The sequence below is a fragment of the Physeter macrocephalus genome, chromosome 11 (assembly GCF_002837175.3).
Source record: "Physeter macrocephalus isolate SW-GA chromosome 11, ASM283717v5, whole genome shotgun sequence".
Taxonomy (NCBI): Eukaryota; Metazoa; Chordata; class Mammalia; order Artiodactyla; family Physeteridae; genus Physeter; species Physeter macrocephalus.
This window is the reverse complement of record NC_041224.1, coordinates 180375622-180398721: the sequence shown is the minus strand read 5'-3', so window position 1 is coordinate 180398721 and position 23100 is coordinate 180375622. Positions and strand designations below refer to the sequence as shown.

Below are 23100 nucleotides of genomic sequence, written 5' to 3'. Positions count from 1 at the left end.
CTTCCTCAACAGAATACCTACCCTGGATATAGATGTTTTTTTCTATGCCCAGAGCTCCTCTGCCAGCTCCGCTCTCCAAAGGCTTACCTGATGCCTGATGGATCTTGCATACCATCACTTCAGAGTGAGGACCACGTGTTACAGCAAAAGAGGTATGGCGATGGGTTATGACTGCAGGATCTTCTGTTCCTAATAGAGATCATATCACCCTGAAGCAGCTGGCCAGATAGAAGATTGGAATTACCTTCAGCTAAGACAACAGACTGGGGACCTCATCCTACAGGGTTGAGGGGCTGTCCACCAGGGTGGGGAGTAAGAAGGGAGCCAACGGCCCATATACGATACTACATCCAAAGAGCCAGAAGACGCCGGGGGAAGTAGGAATGACCACTCTTCTCATCACTCCCGGAAACCCACGTGAAGGATTTGTGCTTCCTGTCCTCGAAGCAGTAGCTTCCGCTACATTATTATCCAGGGGATGGATTCTTCCTCCGGGTACGGTAAGGGTTCCACTGAACCTGAAGCTATGACTACCATCTGGTCACTCTGAGCTCTGTGTTCTGATGGAGCAGCAAAGAGAGGAGTTACTGTCTTGGTGGGGGTAATTGACCCCGGCTATCATGAGAAGCCACGGTACTGCTGTACAATGAAGACAGAGAGGAACATGTCTGCAACTCAGGGGATTCTCTGGGGCATCTCTGGGTGCTTATATCCTAAGTGAAAATGGTGAATGGCCTACTGCAGCAACTGTATTTTGACAAAAGCAAGGCAACTAAGGTCTCAGACTCCTTAAGTCTGAAAGTCTCGGTCACCCTACCAAGCAAGCAACCTAAGCCAATTTAAATGACTGTTGAAGGCGAGGAAAATCTGCCACGAGTGGTGGAGAAAAAGCAGGTGCATCAATTGCCATCGTCAGTCCAGATGCATCAGCAGCTCTCACTTCTCCCCCTAATTTTTGTGCGTTTAGCCTTTTGTGGATTTTAAAAGGAACTGAAAAATTGGACTTAAGCATGGCATGAGAGGGTCTGAGAGGTGCAAGAGGCTGACCGTGGCTGACACCCTGATGTCCCATGTTACACATCGTCAGCCCAGCTTCTCTTGTTGCGGAGCACGGGCTCTAGGCGCGCGGGCTTCAGTAGTTGTGGCTCGCAGGCTCTAGAGCGCAGGCTCAGTAGTTGTGGCGCACGGGCTTAGCTGCTCCGCAGCATGTGGGATCTTCCCAGACCAGGGCTCGAACCCATGTCCCCTGCATTGGCAGGTGGATTCTTAACCGCTGTGCCACCAGGGAAGCCCCCCTTAGGAAACTTCTTCGGGACTCCAGTCCACCTGGATTCTGGGATGGCACGTGGCATGGGTTTTGCAGCGGCGCCTGCACACTGCACTCAGGATGGAGGGGAGCCCTGCCCCACCCCGCCCTGCCCCGCCCTGCCCTGCCCTGTCCAGGAGGGGGCTGCGTGGGCAGTTTAGGCGCAGCTAGTTTACGGTGGTTTCAGGTGAAATGGGGGCAGATACTCAGTCCCAAAGGCATGAAGGCCCCGGAGCCGTCTGAAGGCATCTTGGGGAGGGCAGGCACTGGGGCGCTGAGGAAGCCCACAGGGGGATGTCTCTCCAGATTCCATCTGTGCAGGCAGTGAACCCCTGGCCTCTCCCGGACGGGCCTCTAGCACTTTCCTTGAACCTCAACACAGGAGGTCAGGGCTTCCTTGGTCATCTGATTTAGGGGAGGGGGAGGGGTCTGAGGTAAGGATATACGGATTCCCGGGCAGTGGCGAATGGTTGGCTTCTGGTTAGGGGTAAGAAAGGGGCGAGGCTGGAAGACCAGTGATGAGGAGGTCTGGGAAAAAGGCTGTGAATGTGAGGGGGCTGGGCAGAAAGTAGGCAGATCACCAGAGCCCACCCGAGACCCCCTCCCCGCCTTAAGGAAGTACTTGACAACCTGGTAGACAAGATGGCTTATCCAGTAGAAATCAGCTGGCCTCTGTCCTCAGCCACCCTAGTGCTTGCACAGTGGGACCATGACCAGATGGCAATGGTGGCAGAGCTGGAGGCTGTGTGGGGACATCCTCTCTCCGAGACTTATCTCACCAGTGATGCCACGGAATGCCTGACCTGTCAGGGCAAGAGATGGTAGCCCTCAGAGTGGCTGTCCCTTGAGAAGGCCAACCACTCACTTGGCCAGTTTATTACATCAGACCTCCTCCAACCAGGAGAGGAAGAAATTCTTCCTCAACAGAATACCTACCCTGGATATAGATGTTTTTTTCTATGCCCAGAGCTCCTCTGCCAGCTCCGCTCTCCAAAGGCTTACCTGATGCCTGATGGATCTTGCATACCATCACTTCAGAGTGAGGACCACGTGTTACAGCAAAAGAGGTATGGCGATGGGTTATGACTGCAGGATCTTCTGTTCCTAATAGAGATCATATCACCCTGAAGCAGCTGGCCAGATAGAAGATTGGAATTACCTTCAGCTAAGACAACAGACTGGGGACCTCATCCTACAGGGTTGAGGGGCTGTCCACCAGGGTGGGGAGTAAGAAGGGAGCCAACGGCCCATATACGATACTACATCCAAAGAGCCAGAAGACGCCGGGGGAAGTAGGAATGACCACTCTTCTCATCACTCCCGGAAACCCACGTGAAGGATTTGTGCTTCCTGTCCTCGAAGCAGTAGCTTCCGCTACATTATTATCCAGGGGATGGATTCTTCCTCCGGGTACGGTAAGGGTTCCACTGAACCTGAAGCTATGACTACCATCTGGTCACTCTGAGCTCTGTGTTCTGATGGAGCAGCAAAGAGAGGAGTTACTGTCTTGGTGGGGGTAATTGACCCCGGCTATCATGAGAAGCCACGGTACTGCTGTACAATGAAGACAGAGAGGAACATGTCTGCAACTCAGGGGATTCTCTGGGGCATCTCTGGGTGCTTATATCCTAAGTGAAAATGGTGAATGGCCTACTGCAGCAACTGTATTTTGACAAAAGCAAGGCAACTAAGGTCTCAGACTCCTTAAGTCTGAAAGTCTCGGTCACCCTACCAAGCAAGCAACCTAAGCCAATTTAAATGACTGTTGAAGGCGAGGAAAATCTGCCACGAGTGGTGGAGAAAAAGCAGGTGCATCAATTGCCATCGTCAGTCCAGATGCATCAGCAGCTCTCACTTCTCCCCCTAATTTTTGTGCGTTTAGCCTTTTGTGGATTTTAAAAGGAACTGAAAAATTGGACTTAAGCATGGCATGAGAGGGTCTGAGAGGTGCAAGAGGCTGACCGTGGCTGACACCCTGATGTCCCATGTTACACATCGTCAGCCCACTCTGTCCTCAGCCCCAAGTGTAACGGGCAGCTCCATGTGGGCTCAGGCTGGCAGCAGCCCAAGTCAAGGGGGCACCATGCAACCTTTCTACTTCCTACAGCAAGGCTGCAGTCGTTTTTTTTAAAGACCACCGTTTCTTTGATGCTCATCCCATCAAGAGGTAGAGTCTCTCTGCTTCTTGATTTCAGGCTTGGACATGTGACTTTCTTTGGCCAAGGCGATATTAGCCAGCGTATCATCAACAGAGACTTGCAAAGCGCTTGCTCTTTGTGACTTGCTTTTTCAATAATTCTTTGACCTACGCGGTACAGGCCGATATGGTAGGAAGAGTCAAGTAAAAGCACCACCATCAAAGACTCAAAAGATGTATGGATGATGGTCCCGCCAAATATTCATTGGATTCATCTGTCTGGCATCGACGTAACACATAACCTAGATGGATCATGGCAGATGGTGGTGGGCTAGTGTGAACTTCAACAGGTTAAACAGGTAGTAATTCTAACTATAGCTGATGTGCTGGATATGACATTTTTTTACTGGAGCAGATCAATCAACCCTCTGGAATATGATATACGGTTATTGATCTAGTGAGTGGTTTAGTCTCAACGCCTATGAAGACAGAGGAGCAAAAGCAATTCAACACTATGTGGTAAGGTCATCAATACACCTCAGCTCCATGTTAACTCTGCTGCCCTCTGTTCAAGGACGGTCAGGAGACACTTTGGCCATCTTGATATTTTGCGTGATGTCATGCTAGTTCACTGTACTGATGACACCATGCTAATGGGATCTGTTAAGCAGGAAGAGGCAAGTACTTTGGATATGCTAGTGGGTCTCATATATGCCAGATAATGGGAAATTAAAGACAACTCAGCGGACTGGCCCCTCAGTGAAATTTTTACAGGTCCAATGGTCTGAGCATGCCGGAACGTCTTCTCCAAGGGAAGGGAAAGGAAGGGAAGATTGCTCCCTTTTGCATCTCCTACCGCTGAAAAGGAGGTACAGCTATGTAAAGGGGCTCTTTGTATTTTAGAGGCAACAGATACTGTACCCACTTATTGAGTGATCCAGGGACTTCCAGCTTTGAATAGGACCCAGAGCAAAAGTGGGCTTTGCAGTGCGTTCGGGATGCTTTTTTTTTTTTTTTTTTTTTTTTTTTTTTTTTTTTTTTTTTTTGCAGTACTCGGGCCTCTCACTGTCGTGGCCTCTCCCGTTGTGGAGCACAGGCTCCGGACGCGCAGGCTCACCGGCCGTGGCTCACGGGCCCAGCCGCTCCGCGGCACGTGGGATCTTCCCGGACCGGGGCGCGAACCCGTGTCCCCTGCATCGGCAGGCGGATTCTCAACCACTGCGCCACCAGGGAAGCCCCGGGATGCTTTTTGAGCCACAAGATCCAGCACATCTAATGGAAATAAAAGTATCAGCATTGGATTTGAATGCTATCTGGATTCTCTGGCAAGCCCTGATGAAAGAGTTGCAGCAAAGCCCTCCAGAATATGGGGCAGGTCCACACTCTCCCCAGCACTTATAAAACAGCTGCTGGGAGCTGTCAGCCCCGGTAGACATACAGCAGAGGGTCATGGCCACAAGTGACTATGCAGAAGAGCTTCCCGTCATGAGCTGTCATCTGACCCACTGAGTCATAAGAGAGTCAGTCACAAGGCAGGCATGCCCAGGAGCCATCTGGCATGTAATGGTAGCGGCACTTTTGAATCAGGCTCAAGCCAGTGCAGAAGACGGGAGTAAATTCCAACAGACCCACCACCTCTTCTCTCTCAAGCCTCACCCACGGCCCCTGGGGAGTTCCTGATAACCAGCTGGTGGCAAAACGATGGGCTTGGGCCAGTGACCCACTTGTGGAATTTGTGCTTCCTGTCCCTAAAACTCTGTCAAGTTAGAGTTCCTGGGATCTCTCCCAGGAGAGAACACTGAAACCTGGGACACAGCAGGTTTTGCTAATTACCACTGGGCTACTAATTATCACTGGTGAAGTTTCCACAAATGATCACTGGCTCTGCATGCCAGTGGACCAAGGACAAGACGGTACCAGATCCTGATCACCACGAGAAGCTCCTGCACGACGGGGACAGGGAAGATTGTCGGGAACTTGGGGATTCCCTGGGACAGCTCATCTTAAGGCTTCCAAGAGACAGCTGCTGGCCGTCACCTTGAGAGGGCGTCTGTGATCGATTGGAATGACGCCATCTTGTTTCCATTGAGAAGGGAAAAAGTGAGCCCCCGCATTATAACATGCAAGGAAACTAACAGATCCAGGGCAGCAAGGGGAGGACGGCAATGGACGCAAATGTTACGCATCGCCCTGGGTCCCCTCGCTGCTGCCCGCCTCCTGAACCTCCCTGTGGCTTGTTCCTCCCCAGCTGTTTCTACTCCCAGTTGACTCAGTTAGCGCCCAGATTGTTCTGGCACCTGGGACAGAGTAGCCCTGTGCTCTGTGGACGCTGGACGCCTCTCCTTGGTTGCCACTACATCATCAGACCTACTTTACACACATCTGCAGTGCTGGCCTTCTCTTCACTCCTCTGGATGAAGCCCCACATCCCAAGCTGCAGGCTCTGCGCCCTGACTGCCCACTGAAGGGCCAAATGAAGTAACGTAGAAGGGTGAGAAAGTGACCTCCTGGTAGGGCAAACTTTGGCCAATGGAAAACTGAAGGCATCTAGGCAGACACATGTCCTCCCCTCTTCCCTCTCACGAAGTGCTGAGGAAATTCCCCCTCCCAGTCTTTCCAAAGAAGTCCCACGGGCCAAGCGAACTCACCTGCCAAGCATCTGCTCGCCCCTTTGGGCTCGCTGTGAAATGGTACCAGCGTGGCGATGCATCACTTCACACTGGGCCGCACTACTGCTTGCCTTTCTCTGTCTCCCCTCCTTGCTCCCTGGTTTGCATCTCCCCTGAAAAAGCATCGTGCCAACTTCATCTTTGCCTCAGGCTGTTTTCTAGAAAACCCAGGCTAAGCCGTACTTCACGTATTTACTTTCATTTTGAAATTTTTATTGGATAAAATATTTAAAGCTGTGGTCTTTTCTTTCTGTAATTGTTTCCCCACTCAGGGAGTCAGAACACGGAGCAACCCAGGCAGGCGGCCGGCAAAGGGCCTCAGAAGGGATGTGCTCGGCAGCGGTCCATCCCGAGTTGCCACCACGAGGGGGCGCAGCCAGCGCGGTGGAAGAGAAGCAGCGCGTCTGCCGCGAGCTTCCCGATCAGGGTATCAGGCCGGAGTCTGCAATCCCCAGAGAGCCTCCTGCAAAGCCGAGATGGGCTGGTGTCCTCTCCCCGACGGAACCCTGCTCTCCAAAGGTTCCTCTGCACGAGGGGGTTCCCAACACCCGCCTCCCTTTCTTTCCAGTCCTGGTTCCCGTTGATTGACATACAGCGTCCGGGGACGCTCGCTCTGAGTGTCCCGCCGTCCTGGTCAGTCCCCAGGGCCACTCCCTGGCTGGGGGCGCCCTCCCGGGAGCTGCCCTGCCCCAAGGCTGGCCCACCTTTTCAGGGATGTCGTTGGGGTCATTGGCCTCTGGAGGACCCAGGGCTGCCATCTGCCCCTGGGCGGCATATGGAAGACAGGAAAGGCTGGGCAGCACGGCCCTTGCGCCCTGATCCCCAGGGCCAGGGATCGGAGGGGTGAGGCACGGGGACAGAGCGGGCGTAGGGCTGACAGATGTCACTGTGGTGACGTCTGGAAGGGGGACTCAGTAACGACAGCCACGGACTTATAGGCTGTTGCCACTGACCAGCGGGGAGCATGCTGGATCGTCCTCGTGGGGAAGGCACGTGGAGGAAGCAACCAAAGGGAGGCCCAGCCGAGCTCCGCGCCCTGCTGTCCACTCTCCACCGTGTCCCCGTGGGGGACCCAGCCTGTTTTTTGTCCCCTGCCCTCTGATTCCCCTCCTGTCAGTGCAAAGGGGAGGGGCTGGCCCCCACCATGCAGCCCCCTCTCTCTGGGGACACCTCTCTCAGTCCGCCTGGCTTCTCTCCTTCCAGCTCAGCGTGCCCTGTGTCCGTGGGAATCCCAGCACTGCTTCCTCTTCAAGTCTATCTAGAAGTTCACTGGCCAGCTCAGCCCTTGCTGAACAATTCTGGAACGGTCCTTGGATCGCCTTGGAAAAAGTAAGAGTTCCTCTTCCTCTCCTGGCCTCCCAAGTTCCACCTACTGATAACGTAGTACGGACTGGGTTGCTCACTGCATTCAGGGGAAAGACGTGGCAGGCAGAGGCAGCTGGCAGAACTGCCCCCTTCCCCCCACGGGGCTGGGGCGACTGAGGCAGGGCCCCGCACAGCTAACGTGGGACTCGCGTGCCCCTGGTCAGGCTGGGGAAGGACCCAAGGGCTCCTGCACAGAGTGGGCCGAGGTCTCTAGCTCACAGGGAGCAAAGTGAAGGTCAGGGCAACTGGGGGGCATGGAGTGTTGACAGGGCTTATCCTGCGAGACGGTTCCTGACCTCCAAGTTCCGGACTTTGCCCACCCACCCCTGAGAAACAGCCGCCCTCTGGGCCCAGGAGCGCCTCTGCTGACCGAGCTTGACCCAGCTCTCCTTTCACCCTGTGACCCCAATGACAGCTTCCTGGGCAAAGACCCCCTAGCCCACCAGGTACTTGGCAGCCCTCAGCATGGGCTCCTCCTTCAGAGGGTGGCTCTGCCCCAAACCAAGACAAGCTGCTCTTAACCGCCCACCACAGGGCCCAGGCCAGGCAGCGAGGGTGACGAATTTTACTGCCTGTCCTGGGGACCCCAAACTGGGTCCCCTCCACCACTCCTGGCTACACTTCAGGAAGCTGCAGCCCCGGGGTCTTGGCCAAGCTCTAGGTGGGCCCTGGCCCTGCAGGAGGGGACGATGTTGCCCTCCTTCCCCCCAGCCTAGGCCTAAGCCTCCCAGCCCCTCAGTCCTCCACCTGGATCAACTCTTCACGGAATAAGTGGCAGGAGAATGGCCGGCCCCTTCGGGAGGAGCCCGGCCGCAGCTCAGGCCCCATCACATAATATACCAGTGTGACCAGTCTCGCTTTGAAGTAAAGCCCGAGGCATCCTTCGCTCTATCATATAGACTTAAAAAAAGCAAAAGCAAAACAAAACGATTTTCTAGTTTCCGAAGTACCTCACTGTAGAAAATGTCCAAACTAAATAAAATATCAAATAAGAAATTTAAAATTATTCATAATGCCAACAGACTCAAGCACTACAGACATGGGTATGTGTTAAACGAACTCCTTTCTCCACCATGTTTGTACAAGATACCATTTTGTTTTCAAAAATCAGAACGGGGACTTCCCTGGTGGCGCGAGACTCCGCGCTCCCAATGCAGGGGCCCTGGATTCGATCCCTGGTCAGGGAACTAGATCCCACATGCATGCCGCAACTAAGAGTTAGCCTGCCACAACTAAGGAGCCCGCCTGCCGCATCTAAGACCTGGCGCAACCACATAAATAAATACATAAATAAGATTTTAAAAAATAATAATTATAAAAAACCTGAACAAAGAAAAGTCACCTACCGTCCCATAGATTTTGAAGGATCATGGGAAGGACAGACTGGACGGGACCCCTCCGCCCTCAGCCTGTCTGTTTCTCTCTCCCCTCCCCAGGCATGCAAACACATCTATATTCACGCAGCGATCCTGCCATAGATACTCGACCGCAAGCTTGCGTTTTTCACTTAACGTCATGTCACGGACATTTTCTCCAATGAGTGAAAATGGACCTGGCTCATTTTGCGGCATGCGGGATCTTAGTTCCCTGACCAGGGATCAAATCCAGACCCCCAGCAGCGGAAGCTCAGAGTCCTAACCACTGGACTGCTCATTTTTTTTGAAATGACCACATTGTCATGTAGTGTAATTATTTGCCTCTTTTCCTCTTGCTGGATATTTTGGGATTTTACAGTTTCTCCTACAGCAAGAATCCTTGTATACGTAACAACACATGTCCATTTATTTCGGATACATACATTCCCTAGAAGTAGGATTGTTACCTCAGAGATCTTGTTTAAGGTGAGATAAGACTCTTTATCTCTTTTTTAAGATAAGAAATCTAACAGAGGGCTTCCTTGGTGGCGCAGTGGTTAAGAATCCTTCTGCCAGTGCAGGGGACACGGGTTCGATCCCTGGTCTGGGAAGATCCCACATGCCGCGGAGCCACTAATCCTGTGCGCCCCCACTACTGAGCCTGTCCCTGGTCTGGGAAGATCCCACATGCCGCGGAGCCACTAATCCTGTGCGCCCCAACTACTGAGCCTGTGCTCTAGAGCCCGCGAGCCACAACTACTGAGCCCACATGCCACAACTACTGAAGCCCGCGCGCCTAGGGCCTGTGCTCCTCAACAAGAGAAGCCACCGTAATGAGAAGCCCGTGCACCGCAGTGAGGAGTAGCCCTCGCTCGCCGCGACTAGAGAAAGCCCGCGCGCGGCAATGAAACCCAAGGCAGCCAAAAATAGATAAATAAATGTATAAAATAAAAAAGAGAAATCTAGCAGAGAGGCAGACTGTCTACTGTTTGTCCGACAAATCTCTTAGGTACTTACACTGTTTAGGAATCCAGAAATGTGATTACACATGGTTACCAAGTAAGACCAGGAAGCCGAGTTCAGGTTTCTACTGGAAGTTGTTCTCATGGGTCATGGCAACAAATTCTAAAGTCTTAGAAACGTTGTAAGACCCTTCTGTTTAAATAACAGATTCATTGTAACAGAAATGAGAAGTTGGTAACAGTATAAATGTTCAGACAAGTCCCAGTTTTGTACCAGAAAACAAGATTTGTACAGAGTAAGTGGTCTGAATTCAACACCTTATCAAATCAAATTCTTCCATCAAGTTTTATAATTCAGAATGATATCTTTCCCTCCATGATTTCAGGGGAAAGGAGACATCTTTAACTATCGGCTTCATTTTGTTAACTATGTAGTCTTTCGTTTTTAAGGCCAGGTTCTGGAAATTCATTAGCTGGCCTTAGAAGCAGAAAACAGATGTGTGGAGCTCCATTTAACTGAGCCAAAAAGAGAAATAAATGAATAGGATCTTAATAACAGCTGAATAAGGAGTACATATAATTTCTTTTCAGCAAAGAATAGAAACGCTTTTTTTTTTTTTTTTTTTTTTTTTTTGTGGTACGCGGGCCTCCCTCTGCTGCGGTCTCTCCCGTTGCGGAGCACAGGCCCCGGACGCGCAGGCTCAGCGGCCATGGCTCACGGGCCCAGCCGCTCCGCGGCACGTGGGATCCTCCCAGACCGGGGCGCGAACCCGGCTCCCCTGCATTGGCAGGCGGACGCGCAACCACTGCACCACCAGGGAAGCCCAGAAACGCTTTTTAATGGACACTGCAATAATTAATTCCAAAAAGACTTAGGCCAATTCATTCTTCTACCAACAGGGAGCCAGTTTCCTCACAATTTTGCCAGAACTGGAAGCAATTATCTTGTTTATTTTCGGGCAATCTGATAGGACACGGACACACACACACACACACACACACACACACACACACACACACACACACACACACCAAAAAAATTAGCATGTTCTCATGCTGTAAAAAAAGGCTGGGGACTTCCCTGGTGGTCCAGTGGTTAAGACTGTACTTCCAGTGCTTCCACTGCAGCAGGTGCGGTCAGGGAACTAAGGTCCCATGTGCCACGTGGCATGGCCAAAAAATTAAAAAAAAATTTTTAAGGGCTTTATTGACATGTAATAAACTGCACATATTTAAAATACTCAGTTTAGTAAATTTTCATATGTCTATATACTCATGAAACTAGCACAGCGATCAAGATGAAAACATCCATCATCACCAAAAGTTTCTCATGCCCTTTTCTCACCCCCCTCCTTGCCCTCCCTGCTCACCACCCCGCAGGCAGGGACAGACCCACTTGCTTAGTTAGATCAGCTACCATTTTCCAGCGGCGAGGCTGACGGCCACCAGCCGCTCTGGCCCGCTGCTTTTGCAGTGTAATTTTCACACCCCCTGTGGAGGGCCATTTGACAATATCGGTCAAGGTGACAAATGCACAAATGGAACCAGCCATCCTGCTCCTAGGAATGAATCTTATCAATTCTCTAACATCCATGCAAAATGACGCAGGACCAGCTAGACACTTTGATTGTGGTAGCAAAATGTTGGAAACTCCCTAAATGTCCATCCGTAGACACCAGGGAAAGAATTGCAGTGCACCCAGACAATGGAGTACTCTGCGGCCATAAAGGAGAATGAGGAAGTTCTCTTGGTTCTGATACAGTAATTACCCCCAGATATGGTGTTAAGGGGAAGTGTGTGTGCAGAGCAGTGGGTGGTGTGCGTGCCTCTTCACTCTTTGGGGACCATCAGGAGAGCCATGACCCTGACCTTGCCCCTCTTGCCCTTCCCCACCCCTCACCGCAGGAGAGGGAGGAAGCATTTACCCAGCTGGCAGTTGGGTGGTGTTATTAAGGCTTTCTCTGTCTTTTATTTGTTGCATTTGTTCCACTTGGTCCCCTTCGGTCTCCAAGGGGGAGATCTGCCCGGGGGAAGCACTGCTGCTCACATCCAAGGGGGTCTGTGTGTCCAGCAGTGGTGCGCAGTGGTGGACAGCCCAGAGCCTGAACTGAAAGCCACATTCTCCATGTAAGCTGTTTCAGTAATGACCAGGATATTTTGATCTTCACCTGCCTGCCAAACTCAGATTGTGCACAGGTAGGTCATTTACTGGATCCCTAACAATGAGATTGTATGCCAACAGTTTAGACCCATGCCATACGTGCATTCTACAAGGTATCTGTGTGTTTTGTGTGGGTGGTAAAATACACATAAAACTTACCATCCTAACTATTTTAAAGTTACAGTGGTATTAAATACATATGTGCACGTCATTGTGCAGACATCATCACCATCCATCCCCGTAATGCTTTTTCATCCTGTAAAACTGAAACTTCATAACTGTCAAATAATAACTCCCCATTCTCTCCCCCCGCCAGCCCCCCACAACCACCATTACACTTTCTGTCTTTATGATTTTGAATACACTAAGTACTTCATCTAAGTGGAATCATACAATATTTGTCTTTTTGTGACTGGCTTATTTCATTTAGCATGATGTCCTCAACGTTCATCCATGTTGTAGTATGTGTCAGAATTTCCTTCCTTTTTAAGACTGAATAATTAATCCCATTTTAATTCAATGGAACTCCATTTAATTTGATTTTAATTGCATTGTATGGATAGACCACATTGTGCTTATCCATTCGTCCATCAGTGGACACTTGGGTTGCTTCCATGTTTTAGCTATTGTGCGTAATGCTGCTATGAACATGGGTGTACAAATATCTCTTTGAGTTCCTCCTTTCACTTTTGAGTATATACCCAGAAGTAGAATAAAGAATCATAGGGTATTCTTTTAAAAAATTTTTTGAGGACCGCCATATGTTTTCTCCAGCAGCTGTACTATTAGGTTGGTCAAAAAGTTCATTCTGGTTTTTCCATAAGATGGTACAGAAAACCCAAATGATCTCTTTGTCCAATCCAATATTTTTCACATTCCCACCAACAGTGCACAAGGGTTCCAATTTCTCTACATCCTCACCATCACCTGCTGTTTTCTGGTTTTTTGATAGTAGCCACCCTAATGGGTATGAGGTTGCTATCTCACTGTAGTTCTGATTTGCCTTATCACTAATGATTTGTGATACTGAGCATCTTTTCATGTGCTTGTTTATATATCTTCTTTGGAGAAATGTCTGTTCAAGCCTTGCCCATTTTTGAACCAGATGGTGTGGGTTTTTAAAAAATTACTATTACTGTTGAGGTTTAGAAGTTCCTTACATATTCTGGATATTAATCTCTTGTCAGATATATGGTTTGCAAATATTTTCTCCCATTCTGTGGGTGGCATTTTTACTCTGTGGATAGTGTCTTTTGATGAACAAACTTTAAAATTCTAATGAAGTCTAACTTGTCTATTTTTAATTTTATTACCTATGCCTTTGGTGATATGCCAAGAAATCATTGCCAAATCCAATACTGTGAAGGTTTTGACCTGTGTTTTCTTCGAAGAGTTTTATAGTCTTAGGTCTATCATTTGGGTTCGTGATCCGTTTTTAGTTGATTTTTGTAAATGGTGTTAGGAAAGGGTACAATTTCCTTCTTTTGCATGTGGGTATCCAGTTTTCTGAGCACCATTTGTTGAAAAGACTGTCCTTTCGCTACTGAATGGTCTTGGCACCCTTGTCAAAAATCATTTGACCATGTATGTGAGGGCTTATGTCTGGGCTCTCCATTTTACTCCATTGACCTATGTCAGTCTTTAGGCCAAAGCCACAACTGTTCATATTACTATAGCTTTGTAGGAAGCTTTGAAATCAGGACATGTGAGTTCTCAGTTTTGTTCTTTTTCAAGATTATTTTGGCTATTTGGGGTCCCTTGAGATTCCATGTGAATTTTAGAATGGGTTTTTCTACTTCTGCAAATAACGTCATTAGTTTGTAGAATTCGGGATTTTCTAGGGATTGCATTGAATCTGTAGATTGCTTTGGGTAGTATTGATATCTGACAATATTAAGTCTTCCAATCCCTGAGCATGGGATGTTTCCATTTATTTGTTTCTTCTTTAATTTCTTTCAGCAGTGTTTTATAGTTTACATTGTACAAGTCTTTCCACCTCCTAGGTTAGGTTAATCCTTAAGTATTTTATTCTTTTTGTTGCTATTGTGAATTTTTAAAAAATTCCTTTTCATATTGTTCATTGTTCACATATAGAAATGCAAATGATTTTTGCATTTTACTTTGTATCCTGCTACTTTGCTGAATTCATTTATTAGTTCTAACAACTTTGTGTGTGTGTGTGTGTGTGTGTGTGTGTGTGTGGTGTCTTTAGGATTTTCTACATATAAGATCATTTCATCTGCAAACAGAGATAATTTTACATCTTCCTTTCCAATTTGCAAGGCTTTTATTTATTTTTCTTGCCTAATTGTTCTGGCTAGAACTTTCAGTTCTGTGTTGAATAGAAGTGGTGAAAGTAGGCATCCTTGCCTTATTCCTGATCTCAGAGGAAAAGCTTTCAGTCTTTCACCATCGAGTATGATGTTTGCTGTAGGTTTTTCATATATGACTTTTATTGTGTTGAGACAGTTTCCTTCTATTCCTATTTGTTGAGTGTTTTATCATGAAAGGGTGATGAATTTTGTCAAAAATTTTTTCTGTATAAAAGAAGTTGATAATGTTTTTTTAACCTTCATTTTGTTGATGTGGTATATTACAATGATTGTTTTAATACGTTGAACCATCTTTATATTCCAAGAATAAATCCCAATTGGTCATGATATATAATCCTTTTAATGCTGCTAAGTTTGGTTTGCTAGTATTTGTTGAGAATTTTTGCATCAACGTTCATAAGGGATATTGGCCTGCAGGATTCTTTTCTTGTAGTGTCTTTTTTTTTTTAACATAACTTTTTTTTTTAAAGTAATTAATTTATTTTTGGCTGCTTTGGGTCTTCGTTGCTGCACGTGAGCTTTGCAGCGAGCGGGGGCTACTCTTCGTTGAGATGCGCAGGCTTCTCATTGCGGTGGCTTCTCTTGTTGCAGAGCACAAGCTCTAGGCATGTGGGCTCAGTAGTGTGGCTCATGGGCTCTAGAGCACAGGCTCAGTAGTTGTGGCATATGGGCTTAGTTGCTCCGCAGCATGTGGGATCTTCCTGGACCAGGGATCGAACCTGTGTCCCCTGCACTGGCAGGTGGATTCTTAACCACTGCACCACCAGGGAAGTCCCTCTTGTAGTGTCTTTATCTGGCTTTGGTATCAGTGTTATGCTGGCCTCATGAAGTGAGTTAGGTAGTGTTCCCTCCTCTTCAATTTTTTAGAAAAGTTTGACAAGGATGTGTATTAATTCTTTAAATGCTTGGTAGAATTCACCAGTGAAGCCATCAGGTCCAGGGCTTTTCTTTGTTGGGAGATTTTTGATTACTGATTCAATCTCCTTACTAGTTATAGCTCTTATTCAGATTTTCTGTTTCTTCATCATTTAGTCTTGGTAGGTTTTGCATTTCACGTGGGTTATCTAATTTTTTGATATACAGTTGTTCATACTACTCTCTTCTAATCCTTTTTATTTCTGTAGAATTGGTAGCAATAGCCCCACTTTCATTTCTGATTTTAGAAATTTGAGTCTTCTTTCTTCTTTTTCTTAGTCCAGCTAGCTAAAGGTTTGTCAATTTTGTTGATCTTTTTGAAGAACAAACTTTTAGTTTCATTGATTTTCTGTATTGTTCTTCTATTCTCTATTTTATTTATCTCTGGTCCAGTCTTTAGTATTTCCTTCCGTCTAGTAGCTTTGAGTTTAATTTGTTATTTTTCTAGTTCATTTAGTAAAGTTAGGTTGCTGATTTGAGATATTTCTTGGTTTTTAATGTAAGCATTTATAGCTATAAATTTCCCCTTAGCACTCCTTTTCCTGTATCCCATAAGTTTTGGTATGCTGTATTTTCAATTTCATTCATCTATAAGTATTTTCTAATTTCTCATGTGATTTCTTCTTTGATTCATTTGTTGTTTAAAAGTGTATTGTTTAGGGGCTTCCCTGGTGGCGCAGTGGTTGAGAGTCCGCCTGCTGATGCACGGGACGCGGGTTCGTGCCCTGGTCCGGGAGGATCCCACATGCTGCGGAGCGGCTGGGCCTGTGAGCCATGGCCGCTGAGCCTGCATGTCCAGAGCCTGTGCTCTGCAATGGGAGAGGCCACAGCAGTGAGAGGCCTGCATACTGGGAAATAAATAAAATAAAATAAAAATAAAATAAATTTCTTCCAGCTTAACTTCAATAACATATAAAACTCTGCTCCTTTACAGCTGTCCTCACCTCTTTCATGGTCAGTATCACAAAATTACATCTTTAAAGATTACTGTTGTGTCAGTCCCAGCCTATTGAGGGGAACGCTCTTGGCTGGGAATGTCTGAGGCACTGGTCTGGGCCTGTGTTACTCATAGTGAGGACCACAGGCATTTCTGCCATCAGGACCAATGTTGTGGCTGGGCTGGCCTTGTGTTTCTTAGTATGATTGCAGGATGCATGCACTTCAGCAAAAACCCATCAGGGAAGTTTGAGGAACAAGCTTTATTATTCACAGGTCCTGGAGGGTGCACAGCACATCTGAGGGCCATGCAGTGAGATTGTGGGAGAGAAAGAGAGACAGAGAAAGAGGACCTGGGGCTTTGCCCTTATTGGGCTCCAAAGATGGTGTCTGGGGTTTTGTGGGTCACTCATCATTGAAATATAAGAGCAAGAGTTAGGGTGTAGTTTTCTACCAAGTTATCAGTTTTCTACGTTTCCCACAGTGTTCTGAAAGGGGAACTTCTTGAGTGCGGGTGGCCTAGTTCCTTAACTGTTTGTTTTGTTAGTAGCTTTTTCAAATAGATGGCAATATGTTTATTTGAAATGGATGTCTCAGCATTTACACTACAATCAAAAGCTTAATTTAAGTACTTACACTACACTTGTGTTTCCCAAAACATAAATCAATAATTCTTTTAAATTCATTATTCTCCTAAATTATGTACAAAACAAGATTTGGAATTACAAACCAAAGTTACAGTAATACAAGCTTTATACTTGTAACTTTTAAAAAATGTGTTAATCTCTTAATCATGCAGAAAACAAGCAAAAGTACAGTTACAAACCATTGTTACAATAATACTAGCTTTTGTAATTGCCCATGTATTTACCTTTATGGAGATGTTTATTTCTCCATACGGCTTCAAGTTACTGTCCAATGCCTTTTCATTTTATCTTGAATAACTCTTTTGGGCATTTCTTGCAGGTCAGGTCTAGTGGTCATGGAGTATCTCAATTTTTGTTTATCTGGGAACATGTTCATTTCTCTCTCACTTTTGAAGGACAGTTTTGCTGGATATAGGATTCTTGGTTTACAGGTTTTTTAATTTTAGTATTTGCATATATTGGCCCACTGTCTTCTGGCTTCCATAATTTCCGATGAGAAATCTGCTTATGATCTTACTGAAAATCCCTTGTATTCATTTCTCTCTTACTACTTTCAAAATTCTTTCTTTGTCTTTGTCTTTTGAAAGTTTGATTATAATGTGCCATGGTGTGAGTCTCTGAGTTCATCTTACCTGGGGTTTGTTGAGCTTCTTGGATGTTTATAGTCATGACTTTCATCAAATTTGGGAAGTCCTCAGCCGTCATTTCTTCAAGTATACTCTCTCTCTTCCCTCTGGGACTCTTATGATGTATATGTTAGTCTATTTGATGGTGTCCCACAGGTCCCTTAGGCTCAGTTCACTTTGTTTTCAATCTGTTTTCTTTGTGTTCCTCAGCCTCAATAATCTCTATTGTCCTACCTTCAAGTTCACTAGTTCTTTCTTCTGCCTGCTCAAATCTGACTTTGAATCCCTCTACTTTCTTTCTCACTTCATTTATTGTACTTTTCAGCTCCAGAATTTTGGGGGGAGGTGATTCTTTTTAGGTTTTCTCTTTACTGATATTTTCAATTTGTTTACACATCATTTTCTTGACTTTCATTACATCTTCCTTTAGTTCTCTGTGCTTCTTTAAGACAATTATTTTAAAGCCTTTGTCTAGTTTATCTTCTATCAGGTCTTTTTCAGGGACAGTTTCTGTTGGTTTATTTTTTCCTTTGAATGAGCCATACCTTCCTGTTTCTTTGTATGTCTTGTGATTATTTGGTTGAACACTGGACATTTTAATGTAGTAACTCTGGAAATCAGACTGTCCTCCTTCCCCAGGGTTTGCTGTTTTTTGTTATTGTTTTTATTTTTTATTTTTATTGTTTCAGGCTGTCTCTATGCTGAGGATTAGCCTGAGATGTAAACATAATGTCTTTCTGAGTCTTTCCTAGATACGCACTGTCACTTACTATTTTCCCCCATACATGCAGTTGTTTTTGAATGCCCTACTCTGGCTCCCAAAAGGAGAAAAAGCAAAAAGGAAAGGGGGGGAAGGGCAATGGCCCTTTAAATCCCCTGCAAGTCACTTCAGCTAGTGGGAGAGGGTCTCCCAACAATGGGGAGGGGGGAGTGCAAGAACAATAGCTGCCATCTCTTTGTCTGCACCTCTGTGATCAGACACAGCAGTCAGTGATGAGAGCACAAATTCCCAATATTTGGAGAGCAGAGTCCTTTTTTCCCACCCTAGTTCCCACATGCTGTGTGAGGGCTGCTCCAAGAACATGTAAATAGCTGCCTGCCAGGTTTCCCAGCCTGGGCGTCTGGCAATGGGAGGAGGAGCCCCCAGAGAATCTGGCTATGAAGGCCAGCAGGGTTTGATCACAGGAATTACAGGACTGGGAGAAACTCCACCCTTGGAGGGCACGCACAAGGACCTGTGCACACTGGACCCAGGAGAAAAAAGCAGTGACCCCATAAGAAACTGGGCCAGACCACCTGCTGGTATTGGAGGGTCTCCTGTAGAGGCAGGGGGTGGCTATGGCTCACTGGAGGGGCAAAGACGCTGACAGCAGTGCTTCTGGGGAGTACCCACTGGCGTAAGCCCTCCTGGAGGCTGCCATTAGCTCCACCCAACAGCTTGTAGGCTCCAGGGCTGGGAAGCCTCAGGCCAAACAATGAACAGGGTGGGAACACAGCCCCACCCATGAGCAGACAAGCAGCTTAAAGTCTTGCCCAGCAGAGGGACAAGACCAAACTTCACCCACCACCAGTACCTCCCATCAGGAAGCCTGCACAAGCCTCTTAGACAGCCTCATCCACCAGAGGGCAGACAGCAGGAACAGGAAGAACTATACTCGCAGCCTGTGGAACAGAAACTGCAATCACAGAAAGTTAGATGAAATGAAACAACAGAGGAATACATTCCAGATGAAGTAACAAGATAAAACCCCAGAAGAACAACTAAGTGGAGATAGGCAACCTTCCAGAAAAAGAATTCAGAATAATGATAGTGAAGATGATACAGGACCTTGAAGAAATAATGGAGGCAAGGATTGAGAAGATGCAAGAAATGTTTGATGAAGACCTGGAAGAACTAAAGAACAAACAAACAAAGATGAATAACACAATAACTGAAATGAAAAATACACTTGAAGGAATCAATAGCAGAATGAGTGGGGCAGAACGGAGAAGTGACCTGGAAGACAGAATGGTGGAAATCACTGCCGCAGAATGGAATAAAGAAAAAAGAATGAAAAGAAATGAAGACAGTCTACGAGACTTCTGGGACAACATTAAATGCATCAACATTCACGTTATAGGGGTCCCAGAGGGAGAGGAGAGAGAGAAAGGACCTGATAAAATATGTGAGGAGATAATAGCTGAAAAATTCCCTAATATGGGAAAGGAAACCATCACCCAAGTCCAGGAAGTGCAGGATAAACCCAAGGAGGAACATGCCAAGACACATGTAATCAAATTGACAAAAATTAAAAGCAAAGAATATTAAAAGCAACAAGGGAAAAACAGCAAATAACATACCAGGGAACTCCCATAAGTTTATCAGCTGATTTCTCAGCAGAAACTCTTCTGGCCAGGAGGGAGTGACATGATATATTTAAAGTGATGAAAGGGAAGCACCTACAACCAAGAATACTCTACCCAGCAAGCTCTCATTCAGATTTGCCCTGCAAGTCACTTCAGCTAGTGGGAGAGGGTCTCCCAACAATGGGGAGGGGGGAGTGCAAGAACAATAGCTGCCATCTCTTTGTCTGCACCTCTGTGATCAGACACAGCAGTCAGTGATGAGAGCACAAATTCCCAATATTTGGAGAGCAGAGTCCTTTTTTCCCACCCTAGTTCCCACATGCTGTGTGAGGGCTGCTCCAAGAACATGTAAATAGCTGCCTGCCAGGTTTCCCAGCCTGGGCGTCTGGCAATGGGAGGAGGAGCCCCCAGAGAATCTGGCTATGAAGGCCAGCAGGGTTTGATCACAGGAATTACAGGACTGGGAGAAACTCCACCCTTGGAGGGCACGCACAAGGACCTGTGCACACTGGACCCAGGAGAAAAAAGCAGTGACCCCATAAGAAACTGGGCCAGACCACCTGCTGGTATTGGAGGGTCTCCTGTAGAGGCAGGGGGTGGCTATGGCTCACTGGAGGGGCAAAGACGCTGACAGCAGTGCTTCTGGGGAGTACCCACTGGCGTAAGCCCTCCTGGAGGCTGCCATTAGCTCCACCCAACAGCTTGTAGGCTCCAGGGCTGGGAAGCCTCAGGCCAAACAATGAACAGGGTGGGAACACAGCCCCACCCATGAGCAGACAAGCAGCTTAAAGTCTTGCCCAGCAGAGGGACAAGACCAAACTTCACCCACCACCAGTACCTCCCATCAGGAAGCCTGCACAAGCCTCTTAGACAGCCTCATCCACCAGAGGGCAGACAGCAGGAACAGGAAGAACTATACTCGCAGCCTGTGGAACAGAAACTGCAATCACAGAAAGTTAGATGAAATGAAACAACAGAGGAATACATTCCAGATGAAGTAACAAGATAAAACCCCAGAAGAACAACTAAGTGGAGATAGGCAACCTTCCAGAAAAAGAATTCAGAATAATGATAGTGAAGATGATACAGGACCTTGAAGAAATAATGGAGGCAAGGATTGAGAAGATGCAAGAAATGTTTGATGAAGACCTGGAAGAACTAAAGAACAAACAAACAAAGATGAATAACACAATAACTGAAATGAAAAATACACTTGAAGGAATCAATAGCAGAATGAGTGGGGCAGAACGGAGAAGTGACCTGGAAGACAGAATGGTGGAAATCACTGCCGCAGAATGGAATAAAGAAAAAAGAATGAAAAGAAATGAAGACAGTCTACGAGACTTCTGGGACAACATTAAATGCATCAACATTCACGTTATAGGGGTCCCAGAGGGAGAGGAGAGAGAGAAAGGACCTGATAAAATATGTGAGGAGATAATAGCTGAAAAATTCCCTAATATGGGAAAGGAAACCATCACCCAAGTCCAGGAAGTGCAGGATAAACCCAAGGAGGAACATGCCAAGACACATGTAATCAAATTGACAAAAATTAAAAGCAAAGAATATTAAAAGCAACAAGGGAAAAACAGCAAATAACATACCAGGGAACTCCCATAAGTTTATCAGCTGATTTCTCAGCAGAAACTCTTCTGGCCAGGAGGGAGTGACATGATATATTTAAAGTGATGAAAGGGAAGCACCTACAACCAAGAATACTCTACCCAGCAAGCTCTCATTCAGATTTGATGGAGAAATCAAAAGCTTTACAGACAAGCAAAAGCTAAGAGAATTCAGCTCCACCAGACCAGCTTTGCCAACAAACGCCAAAGGAACATCTCTAAGTGGAAAAGAAAAGGCCACAACTAGAATCAAGAAAATTACAAATGGAAAAGCTCAATGGTAAAGGCAAACACACAGTAAAGGTAGGAAATCATCCACACACAAATATAATATCAAAACCAGAAATTGTGTGAAGAGGAGAACACAAATGCAGGATATTGGAAATGCATTTGAAATTAAAAGACCGCAACTTAAAACAATCTTGTTTTTATATATTGCTATATCAAAACCTCATGGTATGTTCTTGGATTGGAAGAATCAACATTGTGAAAATGACTATACTACCCAAAGCAATCTACAGATTCATGAAACTTAAAAGCTTTTGCACAGCAAAGGAAACCATAAACAAGACGAAAAGACAACCCTCAGAATGGGAGAAAATATTTGCAAACAAAGCAACTGACAAAGGATTAATCTCCAAAATTTACAAGCAGGGAGGGTGGGAGGGAGATGTAAGAGGGAGGAGATATGGGGATATATGTATATGTATTAGCTGACTCACTTTGTTATAAAGCAGAAACTAACACACCACTGTAAAGCAATTATACTCCAATAAAGATGTTAAAAAACAAAAACCAATACCTCATGGTAACCACAAAACAAAAATCTACCATAGATACACACACAAAAGAGAAAAAGGAATCAAAACACAACACTAAAATTAGTCATCAGATCACAAGAGAAGAGAACAAAAGAGGAAGGGAAGAAAAAAGACCTAAAAAAACAAATCCAAAACAATTAACAAAATGGCAATAAGAACATACAACTCAATATTTACCTTAAATTTAAACGGATATGAACAGACCAATCACAAGTACTGAAATTGAAAGTGTGATTTTAAAACTCCCAACAAACAAAAGTCCAGGACCAGATGGCTTCACAGGAGAATTCTATCAAACATTTAGAGAAGAGTTAACACCTATCCTTCTGAAAATATTCCAAAAAATTGCAGAGGAAGCAATACACCCAAACTCATTCTGTGAGTCCCCCATCACCCTGATATGAAAACCAGACAAAGATACCACACACAAAAAAAATTACAGACTAATATCACTGATGAACATAGATGCAAACATCCTCAACAAAATACTAGCAATCCGAAACCAACAATACATTAAAAGGATTATACACCATGATTAAGTGGGATTTATCTCAGGGATACAAGGACTTTTCAATATCTGCAAATCAATCAGCATGATACACCACATCAACAAATTGAAGGATAAAAACCATATGATCACTGACAAAGGATTAATCTCCAAAATATACAAGCAGCTCATGCAGCTCAATATCAAAAAAACAAACAACCCAATCCAAAAATGGGCACAAGACTTAAATAGACATTTCTCCCAAGAAGATATACAGATTGCCAACAAACACATGAAAGGATGCTCAACATCACTAACAATTAGAGAAATGCAAATCAAAACTACAATGAGGTATCACCTCACACTGGTCAGAATGGCCATCATCAAAAAATCTAGAAACAATAAATGCTGG

General features: G+C 46.0%; 1 protein-coding gene across 7 annotated transcripts in view; it reads left to right on the top strand.

Moving 5' to 3' along the window:
• The first annotated feature begins 1482 nt into the window (after window positions 1-1482).
• The window catches only part of LOC114487248 (mucin-2-like), a 37798-nt gene continuing 16180 nt past the window's right edge, over window positions 1483-23100 (top strand). Inside the window, exons 1-4 of one of the 7 annotated variants that reach the window (XR_008618745.1) lie at window positions 4500-6631; window positions 7316-7441; window positions 11807-11990; window positions 15852-16049. Coding sequence is in view for 3 of the 7 variants with exons in the window: in XM_028496421.2 (XP_028352222.1) it covers window positions 2312-2373; window positions 6385-6631; window positions 7316-7441 (435 nt within the window). In the remaining 4 variants the exon portion in view is untranslated. Of the gene's footprint in view, window positions 2374-4499; window positions 6632-7315; window positions 7442-11806; window positions 11991-15851; window positions 16050-23100 lie in introns of those variants that run through there. The other 6 variants (XM_028496421.2, XR_003682195.2, XR_008618744.1 and 3 more) reach the window with 6 other exon arrangements.